Source organism: Trachypithecus francoisi, unplaced genomic scaffold (assembly GCF_009764315.1).
Source record: "Trachypithecus francoisi isolate TF-2019V2 unplaced genomic scaffold, Tfra_2.0 Lachesis_group9, whole genome shotgun sequence".
NCBI lineage: Eukaryota > Metazoa > Chordata > Mammalia > Primates > Cercopithecidae > Trachypithecus > Trachypithecus francoisi.
This window is the reverse complement of record NW_022681474.1, coordinates 30,933,888-30,949,036: the sequence shown is the minus strand read 5'-3', so window position 1 is coordinate 30,949,036 and position 15,149 is coordinate 30,933,888. Positions and strand designations below refer to the sequence as shown.

General features: G+C 44.1%; 1 protein-coding gene across 11 annotated transcripts in view; it reads right to left on the bottom strand.

The window, feature by feature from the left end:
* WAC (WW domain containing adaptor with coiled-coil) overlaps positions 1–10,147 on the bottom strand; it is a 90,705-nt gene extending 80,558 nt beyond the window's left edge. For 3 of the 11 annotated variants that reach the window (XM_033209063.1, XM_033209064.1, XM_033209069.1), the window contains exons 1-3: positions 9,019–9,520; positions 8,605–8,641; positions 6,886–7,099 (exon numbers count right to left, since the gene is read on the bottom strand). In XM_033209063.1, the coding sequence (XP_033064954.1) occupies positions 6,886–7,099; positions 8,605–8,641; positions 9,019–9,059 (292 nt within the window). In that variant the 5' untranslated portion in view covers positions 9,060–9,520. Of the gene's footprint in view, positions 1–6,885; positions 7,100–8,604; positions 8,642–9,018; positions 9,522–9,625 lie in introns of those variants that run through there. The other 8 variants (XM_033209071.1, XM_033209072.1, XM_033209062.1 and 5 more) reach the window with 6 other exon arrangements.
* Between the last annotated feature and the right edge of the window lie 5,002 nt (positions 10,148–15,149).

Sequence of the window (15,149 nt, the reverse complement as noted above, 5' to 3'; positions counted from 1 at the left end):
GAGCTACTGTAGAGTCAGATAAGAAACAGTATAGAAACCCTTTGAAAATTATGAATCATCATACAAATCCTGAAAAGGACTGTTCATAGAATATATTTACAAGCGGCCGGGTGCGGTGGCTCAAGCCTGTAATCCCAGCACTTTGGGAGGCCGAGACGGGTGGATCACAAGGTCAGGAGATCGAGACCATCCTGGCTAACACGGTGAAACCCCGTCTCTACTAAAAAATACAAAAAACTAGCCGAGCAAGGTGGCGGGCGCCTGTAGTCCCAGCTACTCGGGAGGCTGAGGCAGGAGAATGGCGTGAACCCGGCAGGCGGAGCTTGCAGTGAGCTGAGATCCGGCCACTGCACTCCAGCCCAGGCGACAAAAGAATATATTTACAAGACCCAAATAACTGGTTTTGTCAGGAGGTGGAGGTCGCAGTGAGGTGAGATTGAGATCCTGCCACTGCATTCCAGTCTGGGTACAAAGTGAGACTCTGTCTCAAAACACACACACACACACACACACACACACAGACACAAACTGGTTTTGTATGATTAAATTGACAACAAGTTATATCTAATGCCTGGTATAGCAACCCAAATACCCAGGTGATTTCCATCTTCACTCTTTCCAGCATCATTTAACAAAATGATGCACTACCCCCCCCCCAACAATTCTGCACAACAGAATAAGGTAACAGATGCTTAATAGAGACAAATTAAAATACATAAATTTCCTGTGAATTACAGACCAAAACCCTAAGTATGTTACACCAAAAATTTTAAATACTTCTTGCACAACTAGAAAACAGTTCAATTAAGAACTGTCTTAAAGGATCTAAGGATCTAAGTGAACTCATTCCAAAATATTCTTATGATTGTAAAATAGAAATACCATTAAATCATAAATACATAATGGCCAACTCTCTAAAAATATAAAAAATGTTAAAATGTGATGATGAAAAGCCGTAAGACAAATGACTTGGTGCTGGTGTTCAAATTTAAAAATTTACATGCACAGATGCTTACATCACAGACACTGTTTTCTAAAATTAAAAAAAACGCTGAAGAGTTGGAACATTAAGACTGCTACTCCTTCAATCTTATTCCATTTCTTTTGAAACAGAGTACGTTTCCTGTGTTTTCTAAATTGACCAATGGAAATCCAGTGCAAACATTTCTGCATAGTATTATCTTATCACTGAAAATAAATCAATGAAAAAAGGTCATGTGTCACTATTTTTACTAGACAAAAAATACTTAACATTAGTCAATAGTATTAAAATCCAAACATTAGTATATTAGATTACATACAATATTTTCACTTTGTAAACAAGTCTTTAGATACGAGGGATTAAGAGAAAATGGACTTTTCCTAGTGAAATCTGTGTCATGCTTCCATGTCAAAACTTATTTTTGGAATTGTTGACAACTGGGCCTAGAACTACACAAATACATTTTATCAGCGTACTATAATTTGGCACGTTGTAACCACTGAGGGAAGATGGATGAAGATATTAGGAGGATAAAAGCAAAAATACCTTCAAACTAATTCATGCCATAGTAACCACCACCAAATAAACTTTCAATACAGAAGTGTTTCATCTCTGACAATGTACAAAAGTTACCAAAGTTAGAGAACTAGTTTCTAGACGCAGCTGTCGCTATCTCTTCAATTTTATTAAATTTTCCCTCATTTGTAAAACTGTGAAATAAGGATACTATCTGTTGTCTTCCAATGTCAACATGAATATCAAAAGCAACTGTTAATTTCTATAGTACTTTCTATACATTTCTAATGTTAGTAATTTCTAACATTACTAACGCAAAGCATACTTCAAAGTCATCTAAACAAGGAAAAGACCATGTTGCTCAACTGCCAGTCTATTATTCAATGTGAAAGACTCAAACTTTACTAATAATATTTTTTAAAAAAAGACAAATTGGCCGGGCGCGGTGGCTCAAGCCTGTAATCCCAGCACTTTGGGAGGCCGAGGCGGGCGGATCACAAGGTCAGGAGATCGAGACCATCCTGGCTAACACGGTGAAACCCCGTCTCTACTAAAAAATACAAAAAAAACTAGCCGGGCGAGGTGGCGGGCGCCTGTAGTCCCAGCTACTCGGGAGGCTGAGGCAGGAGAATGGCGTGAACCCAGGAGGCGGAGCTTGCAGTGAGCTGAGACCTGGCCAGTGCATTCCAGCTTGGGTGACAGAGCAAGACTCCGTCTCAAAAAAAAAAAAAAAAGACAAATTATCGCCAAATAATCCCTACTAACTCCTTCAAAATGTTAACAGTAACTTTTGTTTGAAAGGGAGATGAAAACACATTTCCAAATTTTTCCAAAGATATAGCTAAATGACAAGATAAAAACTTCACTATGGGCCAGGCGCGGTGGCTCACGCCTGTAATCCTAGCACTTTGGGAGGCCGAGGTAGGCAGATCACTTGAGGCCAGCAGTTTCAGACCAGCCTGGAAAACATGGTGAAACCCTGTTTCTACTAAAAATACAAAAATTAGCCTGGCACGATGGCGCATGTTTGTAATCCCAGCTACTTGGGACATTAAGGCAGAAGCATCGTTTGAACCCAGGAGTCAGAGGGCGCAGCCAGCCGGCATCACATCACTGCACTCCAGCCTTAATGACTCGTCTCCAAAAAAAAAAACCAAAAAAACCCTAAGGATTGTACCTTAAGGTTTTTGTTTTTGGTTACTTTAAACAAAAGATTGTATGTTTATAGACAGATCACAGATTATATAACAGTAACTAATTTCACAAAAAAACCTTTTAATTATACTCTCATATAACCTCTCTTAAATTTACAATACACACTATTTCCTTTAATAAATCCTAAAGGATAAAATCTCTAACTCTTTATACACGTTATGTTACAGCAAGTCTTATTTTAACTAATAAGGTTTTTGGAAGTAAAAACTCTCACAATCCCCGATTTCTCATTTTTTATAGTATACCTGAAAGTCCTTTCATACATTACTTCCGAACGAGCATTTTTCAATGAAATTCAAGATGCTAAGAAATCTAGTAATTACTGAAAAATGCTGTGATGCCAGTAAAGCCTAATCCTAAGGAAAACAAACACTTTACAAGTTCCACATTTGTTTAACTTGCTTTGTAAAATACAAGTTACAAATCACAGCATATAGGTTATTAGTAAAGAATATCATTAAATCTTAAAATAAAAAAATAAGAAATTTGTAGTTCAATGAATCTAGTAAGTAACTTGCTGTAACCTTTTTAAGTTTTTTACATGCTTAGAGCTTAGATAATCCAACTCACTTGCATTTGATTTTTGGTAATGGTCTTGAACTTATATACATTAATTCTTTTTTCTTTCTTTCTTTTTTTAAAAGAGACGGGTCTCACTCTATCAACCCAGGAGAGAGAGTGGTGGCACAACCACAGCTCACTGTTAACCTCAAACTCCTGGGCTCAAGCAATTATCCCACATCAGTCTCCCAAGGAACTGGGATTACAGGCACTAGGACTACAGGCAGGCATCACCACACCAAGCTAATTTTAAAAAATTTTTGTTTTTGTTTTTGTTTTTTAGTAGAGACAGGGTCTTGCTATGTTGCCAAGGCTAGTCTCAAACTCCTGGCTTCAAAGGACCCTCCCATCTCAACCTCCCAAGCAACCAGGATTACAGAGATGAGGCAGCGCCTGGCTGTTTTTTTTTTGTTTTTTTTTTTTTTTTTTTAAAGACAGGGTCTCAATCGGTCTCCCACGCTGCAGTGCAGTGACACAATCTCAGGCTCACTGCAACCTCCACCTCCTGGGTTCAAGTGATTCTCCTGCCTCAGCCTCCCTAGTAGCTGAGATTACAGGCACTCGTCACTGTGCCCAGCTAATTTTTATATCTGTATTAGAGAGAGGGTTTCACCATGTTGACCAGGCTGGTCTCAAAACCTGACCTCAGGTGATTGCCCACCTCAGCCTCCCAAAGGGCTGAGATTACAGGCATGAGCCACTGAACCCACCTGAATTCATTTTTGGATAAAAATCCAGAGTAGTTCATAATGTCTGCAATAAAAATCATACATATACACTTTTAACAAGTTAGTGCCAAACACATCATTAGCAATAAAAGAAAAAACACCAAAAATCAAATTATGACTAAATATCTCAGTATTAAATGAGGAAAAATCACCATTTTACATTTTTTAAAGACAGTATTAATATCAAAGATTTAGTCTCAATTTCAGAATGGAGATATATCTCATATTATTATTCCCATATAATATAAAGGAATATGGCTACCAGGTCTGTTAGAGATGGTAGAGACAGCAATGGAATTGCAGTATTAGCTGGAAGACTCCAGAAGACAACAAGCAGCTAGAAAGAAAATCAGAAACTGGGGCCTAACTTAGCAAGTGATTAGATCAGAAAAACATTAAGTTTCTTGCAAATGAAGCTAAACATCAGGAAAGATGCAAATTTTTAAAAACGAAAAGTTAACAAGTACCTGGAGTTCACACAGGCAGAAAAATGAAAAAAAAACAACGTGAAGAAAAAATAGGTACAGAAAAAGTAAGTGGCTAAGAGTCAAAAGCATTTAAGAATAGCTTCAAGGCCAAGATCACATCTTGACTCCCAGGAGTATTACACAAATGTTGGCACATAGTAAATGCCCCAGGTTTGCTGAATGAATAAGCAACAGAATGTTCTTGGGATTACTTCACCTGTAAAAGAATTGGCTGAGCAAGGTTTGCTGGAAATGATTGAAAGCATTTATAAAGTAAGTTTCTTTGAATGAAAAACTGACTTCTTGCATTTGGGAATATACTGGATCAGTCACTAAAATAAGAGCCAACCTGGAAGAAGATGAGGTGTCATATCCTATTTTGTTACAATCACCAAATTTTTCAAAATACAGTACAGTCTAGTACAACCAAGGAGCTAACATTTGAAATGAAATCTGCTATAGAAGAGTGGTTGACAGACAGTACCATCTCCGGCTTTATATAACACTATGGAAAACATACCCACAAAACTGATAACTCTAAAAGTTTAATTTTGCACCCCAATAACTTGTAACATTTTAATAATCAAATACACCTGCTACTACTGTTACAGACAAAAACGTGGTTTATCTGCATAAATAGCACTAAGCTATAACTACATTCAATAGAGAACTACTTTCTTCTCATCCAAATTATTCAAACCCAGTGCAATCTTCTGACCAGTATTAATTTTCTCAAACCAGTAATTATGTAGAGGAAGACAATGCTTCTCAATATACGATCACAGTGAATAAAGCTGATTTCTATCATAGGAGGACAAAAGGGACCAGAAGTTGCAAGGTATTTTTTTTTAAAGTAAGCAAAATATTGACGAATTAGTTGCCAATAGGGGCAAAAAGTCACATGATACTTACTGAGTTTTCTTGGAACCTTTTAATATTGTAAATCTACTTAAGATATATTATCGGCCGGGCGCGGTGGCTCAAGCCTGTAATCCCAGCACTTTGGGAGGCCGAGGCGGGCGGATCACGAGGTCAGGAGATCGAGACCCTCCTGGCTAACACGGTGAAACCCCGTCTCTACTAAAAATACAAAAAACTAGCCGGGCGCGGTGGCGGGCGCCTGTAGTCCCAGCTACTCGGAGGCTGAGGCGGGAGAATGGCGGGAACCCGGGAGGCGGAGCTTGAAGTGAGCCAAGATTGTGCCACTGCACTCCAGCCTGGGCGACACAGCGAGACTCCGCTCTCAAAAAAAAAAAAAAAAAAGAAAGATATATTATCTAAGTTGAGCAACATGTTACAGTAGGAAAGAATATAGATGTCTTTACTAAAATGGCTTTGTTCCTTAATGCATGCTTTTGACATGAAATGTAATTCTGGCAAATTTAGGGCAAATTAAGTCTGAAAATAGTTACTGAGAATTGGTTTGTTTACTCATTCTCAGCCTCCTACAACAAAGAGCTTGAGGCAAACTTATAATTGAAGATAGATGACTGTGCAAAAGAAATCAGACTAACTTTTAAAAAGAATATTTCAATGAACCAGGTATCAAAATCACATCACCGAAACTGGAGAATACTGAAAATAAAATGTTTACAACAAAAAGCAAGAATGTATCCTCTAAGTAATGAATAATTTTTAAAATCTGGGTACTATCCTGAAAAAACATACTGAGTTTTTAAATTCGTAATTTATCATCGTAATTAGAAAACAGATTTGAACATCTTAAAAAGTAACAAACTGAAGCAACAATAAGGATTTCAAAATAAACTTAAATCTTTGTAAGTCCAAAGTTCCTTTCTTGGATCAACGTCCTGCATTTTCCCATCCTTAACAAAGCGTGTTTTAAACTATATTCTAAAATGCCTTCCCTTATTATCAGACACTAAAGTCCACTTTTTTTTTGTAATGGAGTCTCACTCTGTCACCCAGGCTGGAGTGCAGTGGCACCATCTCAGGCTCACTGCAACCTCCACCAACCAGGTTCAAGTGATTCCCCTGCCTCAGCCTCCTGAATAGCTGGGACTACAGGCGCCTGCCACCGCCACCACCACCACCACCACGCCCAACTAACTTTTGTTTCTAATAAGAGACAGGTTTTCACCTGTTGGCCAGGCTGGTCTCGAACTCCTGACCTCAAGTAATCTGCCTGCCTTGGCCTCCCAAGTGCTGAGATTACAGGTGTGAGCCACTGCACCCGGCCTTAGATGCACTTTTTAGATGCTCACATCAGCATCTTATTTCTACAGTAACTTGTTCCGAGTTAAAAAAAAAAGAAAAAAAATTGATAGGATTAAAACATTTTAATGACACAACCGAACAGTAACTTTTTCAAGCTAGAAATACTCTGCCACCTATTGTTTTATATAGAGCTATTATTAAAAATATATGTCAAAGTTTCAACAAGAAAGATACTCACCACCATCCCTCTCTCTAACTCTGTGAGTATGAACATTTTTGGCCTTACTGTGACCTGTGCTGTCACTGTATTTGTTTTCAGGACTATCAGATCTCCGCAACATTTTATTTGGTGGTGAAGGATCTGCGGCGTCTCGCATCTTTTCATGTCTGTGATCACCACTACTGGGGTGACTCTTCGATGAATACTTAAGTGCCTGTAAAACATCACCCCCCCAAAAAAAGAGAGAAAGAATTGAAACCTTAAACTCCCTAAACTAATTTAAACATAAATTTTGGTGTATTATCATCAAATTTCATGAACTTATTAAAATTTCCACTTTCTGCTTTACTCTTCAAAGTTTCTCAGACAAAAAATTTAATGCTTAAGTGTTACAATAAGACTCCTGCTACAAATCATAATAGTAAACATTAAAAACGAAAAAAAATACTTCATTATCTTATAAATAAATCAAACCACCTTGACACTGATTCTGAAAAAAAAATTTGGCTGGAAATATTTAAAATCATTTTTTGACAGTCAAAAGAAAGCTAGAAATTCAGTACTACTATAATCAATTTCTGCTCTACAGCTGATATACACAAGCACATGTATAAATAAGGACATGCATAGTTCTACAAACCTACCAAAAAAAAAAAAAAAAATCCACACACTGGTTTCTCCAATTCTTTGATTCAAATAAGGCATTTCAGACCTAACTTCCTTACTCTTACACGTGTGGGAAACAATTTTAAGGTATAAAAATATTGACCAAAATAAACCAATGTGAGTACTATTTCTAACCAAGCATAACGCACTCAAAATAATGGTTTAGCTTTATTCTAACACATATCTTAGGACAACCATGATGTACTAGTCTGTTGCAATGTGTAATTAGCTAGGCTTTGGAGGACAGATTCACTAAGGTTTAATTTTTGACATATCCAATGTTTTACACATCAGAGGACGGTGTTTTCAAATTCAGCTGTATAACACAACTATCAGGTAGAAACCTATTCTCTGGGCCTTTAAGACGTAGGAAGTGTTTCTGTAGTTATCTGAAGGTTAACAATCATTTATGGGGTTTGCTTCCTGAAAACTGGGGCCACTTCCATCATAATCCTTAGAACTTTACACGCAACGACTGCAGTAACAAAAAAGAACCCACCTACCTAGAACCACCTACATTAGAATGATTATCCAAGTACCCAAAGACCTCAATTCTTACAGAAACAAGAGCACACATCTTTTACTTGTAACGCAATTAAGTATACCAAAAATATGAAAAAGGAAAAGAGAACAGTACTCTATAACCGACTTAAAAGTTTTAAGTCATTTAGGTATTTATCCCAAGTCCTTCACTTAATTTTAGTATCTTTACATTAACTTTCAGTTCCCCCAACACAATACATAAATAAATAAGCCTCGGAAGTCACCTATCATCTCATCCCATCGATTCCTTCACCCGCAAATAATCCAGTCAGGTCTTTCTGGCTGCCAATGATTCTTTTTTCCTAAATCAGCGAACTCCCTCCAGTCACCTGTCAAAATAAGTCACTAAACCTTGCTGGAGACCACTAATGGAACCAAACCTCGAATTTTAAGGGGACCCGCGGTGCTAGTTACGGATGTGTTGCACCGAAGGGCCTGTATCGACTTCTGAGGCCTGCGCTCGAGTAGCAGTCCCTCCCTTCCCCCTCCGGCCCCTTCCAATCCCTCCACCCCGGCCTCGGCTGGTACCTGGTAAGGCTGCGAGTCCCCCCTCCGGTCGTGACAGCTGAAAAACAGGAAGAGAAGACAGCGACATAAGACACGGCGGGGGTGGGGGGGCCGGGGAGGAAGAAAACGGGTCCCCCGCCGCCCCTCCCCGCGGGAGACCTACCAGCGCCCCGGCGCCGAGCCCCGCGCGCACACGGCGCAAACCCGGAGCCTCCGGGAGGGCCGGGGAGGGCAAAACGCCGCAAAGCCGGGCCCCCACTCCCCGCCACACTCTGTTCCCGCCCGCCCGCCCGCGCGGCCGCTCCTCCTCCCCAACCCAATCCGGATCAGGGTTAACAACAAAAATGGCGGCCGGGCCAGCTCCAGATAAGGAGGAACAGCCCCCCCGCCGCCGCCCCCCGCCGCCGCCCGGACCGAAACGAAAAGACAATTTACCCATCACTGAGTCTCTGCTGTTTCCTCGCATACATTACCATCAATGCCCGGCCTGTGAGTGTGTGTCGGGGAGGGGGGAGAGCGGCCGCGAGAGGCGGGCGGGCGCGCAGGCGGCGGCGGCGGCGGGCGGCGGGCAGCCCCGGCACCTGGGCCCGGCGCGCCCTCCGCGACTCTCAGCACCTCCCAGTTACTGGCGCCGGCGCTCCCGGGCCATCTCCCTCCGTCGACACCACGCTCACTCTCAGCCGGGGCAGCGGCGCCAACTACACGGCGGCAGCGCGAACAGGGGGGAGGGGGGCAAGACGACGCGTCCGGCTCAGCCCCGCGGAGAGCGACTGTCTCCTCCGCCTTCTCCTCCTCCTGCTCTGCCTCCTTCCCTCCTCCCCCCGCCGCCGCCGCCGCCGCTGCTGCCGCCGCCTGGTCCTTCTCCTCCTCCTCCTCCCGCCGCCGCCGCTGGTGCCGCCGCTGCCGCTCCACCAACTACATCCGGGCAACTCGGACGCTGCCGCCTTCGGGAAACCTCGGCAGTTTCCGCCGCGCCCCTCCTCTCCTACCCTCGGCCTTCCTCCCCGCCCCGCGCGGTTTCGGAACACCGCCCTCTGCAAACCTCGGCTGGCTCCGGCCTCTGTCCTCCTCTGAGGCCTGGCTCTCCGGAGTCCTCGCAACCCGTCAGCGCTTTCCTTCTTTTCCTCACTCGCGAGTCCGGCCACCGCTGTTCCTCTTTAGGGATAGTCTCGCTCGGGCGCCTGCTCGAGGCTGATCCCAGGGGCTCCGGGCTGCGCGGAGAGGAAGCCGCCTTCCGGAAGAGGACGGTGGGGCGCGAAGGAAGCCATCGCGGACTAAATAAGGGAGGCTGCGGAGGCTGCGCGTGCGCCCAGAGACGCCGCGGAAGGGGGTGTTCTCGAGCGAGCTCTCCGGCCGCGGCCCCCGCCCCTGCGCTCTCGGGCGGGGAGGTCGGAAACCCCCTGGCGAGACCACGGGCGGACGCTTCCCGAAGAGCTGCCTGGGCTGCAGCCGCGGAAGCCTCGCTCTAGGGAGCGGGGAGCGTGCTCCGACGCCCTCTGGTCGCTGCTGGAAGCCGGAACCGAGCCCAAGCCGCTGCCCCTCACCGGACGCTGCGCGCGCCACCGGCTCTCCGCGGGGCAGGGGCTGCTTTGAGCTCGCCGGGCGCCCTTTGGTCGTAAGTCTCACCCTGGCCCCGAGGCGGGAAGGAGTGCGTGCTGTCCCGGCCAGAAACGGCTAATAGGAAGGGCTGAGGGGTTCTGTGCCCAAGGCAGAAAGCCGTGCGCCAGGGCGGCCCTCAGCGGAGATGCCTGCACGGATCCGGGAGCGCCGCTCGGGGCAGGGAATGAAAGCGGCGCTTGAGACTGGAGATTGAGGGAGATGAGTTCCTTGGGAACAGCGCTGAACCGTTTCTCTGTCCCATCCTACTCCCCCCCCACCCCCACCTTTTTTTGAGGCAGGCTCTCGCGGTGTAGTCCAGGCTGAGCGCAGTGACGCGATCACGGCACATTGCAGCCTCGACCTTTGGGGCTCAAGGGATCCTTCCACCTCAGCCTTCTGAGTAGCTGGGACCACGGGGATGCACCACCACGCCTGGCTAATTTTTTTTTAAAAAGTGTTTACGGAGATAGCGTCTCGCTGTGTTACCCAGGCTGGTCTCGAACCCCTGGCCTGAAGCGATTCTCACGCCTCGGCCTCCCAAAGTGCTGGGATTACAGGCGTGAGCCACAGCGCTCGGCTTTTTACCCCTTTCTAACGTTTTCCATGCCCATCGGTGCCCTGCCCACCCTCTCTTTATCTCTCCCTTTTCCTTCTGTTTTTTCCTCGCTGAAGTCCGTTGGCGAAAGAAAATTCATGTGCAAGTCTGGTTGTGAATAAAGTCCTGAGGTGTGTTAAGTGAAATTGCTACAAATTTGATTTTATGTACTGCTGCAGGCACATTGAGAGGAGAAACGTCAAGTATACGAAACAACCGATAGTTGAGAGTGGTGGTATTCGGGTGATTGGTTGACTTTTTTCTTTTTTTTTTTTGCACTAAACTCTTTGTAAGGCAACATTAGTTTAATGAAAAGAATTGTGATAAACATAAATATGTGATTAACATAGAAGAGGCAAATAGTAAACAAGTCAGAAGAAACAAGACCCTCTCCAAATAAACAGTAATAAAAAGTAACTGATTTATTTGGTATCTAAGAAGTTACAATACTGCTAGACCTAATAGAATGAAGAGATGGAATGATGTAGGGAGAAAGGCTCTGAAATCACAACTGGTTGGAAAAAAACTTTAATTGCATAATCTTATTTGTCACATCCACCTGCCAGATGTAAAGCTTATTGCTGTTTGTGGAGATGTGCAGACCAATAAAAAGCCTATTTAATGAAAGTATCAGTAACTAAAAAAAAAAAAAATTGCCAGTGACTGAAATGATGAAAACAAAAAAATTCGGTAGCATCTTAACATGCAATTTCTGACACATTTGTAGTGAATCCATTGAAGACAAACATCAGGAGTACAAATAACAAATATTACATAGAAACTTTTTGAAAACTGGTAGCAAAATTACTACTAATTTGTTTGATAACTAGATGTCTGCTGAAATTGGTATGAACCATTTGCTCAAAAGTAGCCAGGGATGGTGATGCCTGCCTGTATTCCTGGCTACTCCAGAGGCTGAGGCTGAACAATCGCTTTAGTGCAGGAGTTCGAGACTGCAGTGAGTCATGATCACACCAGTGCACTCAGCCTGGACGACAGAGGGAGACCCTCTCTCAAAAAATAAATAGGCTGGATGTGGTGGCTCATGCCTGTAATCCCAGCACTTTGGGAGGCTGAGTCGGGTGGATCATTTTGAGGTCTGGAGTTTGAGACTACCCTGGCCAATACAGTGAAACCCCATCTCTACTGAAAATATTAAAGTTAGCCATGTGTGGTGGTGTGTGCCTGTAATCCCAGTTATTCAGGAGGCTGAGGCAGGAGAATCGCTTGAACCAAGATCTTGCCACTGCACTCCAGTCTAGGTGACAGAGTAAGACTCTGTCTCTAAATAAAATCACATTACCAAAAGTCTGATCTGCTCTCCTTTACAGAAATACTTTATCTTCACTTCTACTCTTGAACCCACAGACTTCATTTCCACACTCCTGAACCTGTTCATCTGTGGCGTCCATGTTTTCAAGCCTGATTTTTATTTCTCAGTCTTCATCTCACTTGTCAGCAGTATTTGACACAGCTGATAACTTTCTTCTTAAAGTTCCTTATCTTGCCTACCAGGATTTCATTTTCATTCTTGCTTCTCTTCCTTACCAAATGGCTGTTCCTTAGACTTCTGACCGGTTTCTCCTTCTTTTCCAGCCTCTAAATGCTGGAGTGGCCCAAGATTCAAATGTCACAACCTGCACTCCTCTGTTCTCTCTCCCTAGGCAATCTCATTCAAATCTCTGGCTGGATGAAACCCACATTTGAATCTCCAGTCCACACCTTTCCTCTGAACACAAGGCCAACACTTAAGTGCCTACTGTATAGCACTGCTTGAGTTTCTAACAGGCATCACCAACTTAATGTATTCAAAACCAAACTCTTAATCTCCCCCACCCCAAACAAGTCCTGCTGAGATCTTCCCAATCTCTTGAAGTGACAGCTCCATTCTTCGAGTGAAGGGTAAAAACTTTGGAGTCATCTTTGTTTCTTTTATATCTCACATTGACTCTATCAACAAATTGTGCCAACATTATCTTCAAAATGTATCCACAATCTGATCTCTGTAACCCACCTCCACCACGTTCACTCTGGTCCAAGCCACCATCATTACACCTGGACCGTGGCAAAGACTTTCTAACTGATCTTCCCCTTCTCTGCCTGCTTCCACCTTGTTTGCTATCTCATACAGTGCAGTAATCCCTTAAAAAGTCAGATAGTATCATTCCGATCTTAAAGAATAAAAGCCAAAGTTCTAGCCATGATCCACTAGGCCATATGTAAACTGCCTGTTACCTCTGGCTTCTTTTGTGTGTGTGTGTGTGTTTTTTTTTTTTTTGAGACAGAGTCTTGCTCTGTCGCCCAGGCTGGGGTGCAGTGGCCGGATCTCAGCTCACTGCAAGCTCCCCCTCCTGGGTTTACGCCATTCTCCCGCCTCAGCCTCCCGAGTAGCTGGGACTACAGGCACCCGCCACCTCGCCCGGCTAGTTTTTTGTATTTTTTAGTAGAGACGAGGTTTCACTGTGTTCGTCAGGATGGTCTCGATCTCCTGACCTCGTGATCCGCCCGTCTGGGCCTCCCAAAGTGCTGGGATTACAGGCTTGAGCCACCGCGCCCGGCCTCACCTCTGGCTTCTTACCCACTGACTACTTGCTCTTTTTTTTTTTTTTTTTGAGACTGATTCTGTGTTGCCAGGCTGGAGTGCAGTGACATGATCTTGGCTCACTGCAACCTCCACCTCCCAGGTTCAAGCAATTATCCTGCCGCAGCCTCCTGAGTAGCTGGGACTACAGGCGCTCGCCACCACACCCAGCTAACTTTTGTATTTTTGGTAGAGACAGGGTTTCACCATGTTGGCCAGGATGGTCTCGGTCTCTTGACCTCGTGATCCACCCACCTCAGCCTCCCAAAGTGCTGGGATTTACAGGCGTGAGCCAGCAAGCCCAGCCCTACTTTCTCCTTTTCCCACCATTCTACCCTCCCTCCTTGTTTCTCCAATATACCAAGCATGCCTCTGCCTCAGGACCTTTGCACTGCTGTCCCTTTGCCTGGAATCCTCTTCCCCCTTAGTACCTGCTTGGCTCACACCCTCACTTCTTCAGGCCTCTGCTTAAGTCTTGTCTTGTTTAATTCAGAACTCTACGTGATGGCACCTTACCACCATGTTGCTCCCTTAACCCTGATCTGTTTTTCTTAAACCATTTGCAATATATTTTATTAGTTGTTTCCCACTAGAATGAATGCTTCGTGTGACATACCATACATATTTGTTGAATGAAAGGATATTTGCCTGCAGAAACATATACAACAAAGATAGCAAAACTGAATTCTCAAGAGGAAAAAGCATAGGTTCTATTTCTGTTTGCTTTGCAAAAGAAGAAAAGAATTATAAATCCAGTCCTGTTCTCACAAATAAGATGGAGAATAAAGCTATATTATTCCTAATACAGGCAAAATATTGTAATAGATAATTTTTTTTTTTTTTTTTTTTTTTTTTTTTTTTGAGACGGAGTCTCGCTCTGTCGCCCGGGCTGGAGTGCAGTGGCCGGATCTCAGCTCACTGCACGCTCCGCCTTCCGGGTTTACGCCATTCTCCTGCCTCAGCCTCCCGAGTAGCTGGGACTACAGACGCCCGCCACCTCGCCCGGCTAGCTTTTTGTATTTTTTTTTTAGTAGAGACGGGGTTTCACCATGTTAGCCAGGATGGTCTCGATCTCCTGACCTCGTGATCCGCCCGTCTCGGCCTCCCAAAGTGCTGGGATTACAGGCTTGAGCCACCGCGCCCGGCCTAGATAATATTTTAAAATATACATGAATTTGCATGTATAGCAAATCTTAAACCAGATTATTTACACTGCTATCTAATGATAGCAATGAGTTTGCAAATGAGTAAAAGACCCATATTTCAACTGTAGATTGAACATACACCAACCCATAGAGGGGAGAAACTATCAACTCATAGGTTATATGTAGGTTGAGCAAGATTTTAACGTGATTCTGTTGAAGGAAGAACTGAAGGAAGAACCGAAGAGTGAAATCCTCAAGCGTCTAGTTGTGAAAAGGACTTTTTTTTTTTTTTGAGACAAAGTCTGACTCTGTCACCAGGCTGGAGTGTAGTGGCGCAATCTCAGCTCACTGTAACCTCCGCCTCCCAGGTTCAAGCGATTCTCCTGCCTCAGCCTCCTGGGTAGCTGGGACTACAGGCGCCCGCCACCACAGCCAGCTAATTTTTGTATTTTTAGTAGATGGGATTTCACCATGTTGGCCAGGATGGTCTCGATGTCCTGACCTCGTGATCCATCCACCTCAGCCTCCCAAAGTCAGGGATTACGGGCATGAACCACCGCGCCCGGCCAAAAGGGACTTTTAAAAGCTTTGCTGCAATTTCTAAAACATCATAAAATAAGGATGTATTCCCTAAAATTTTCACGTA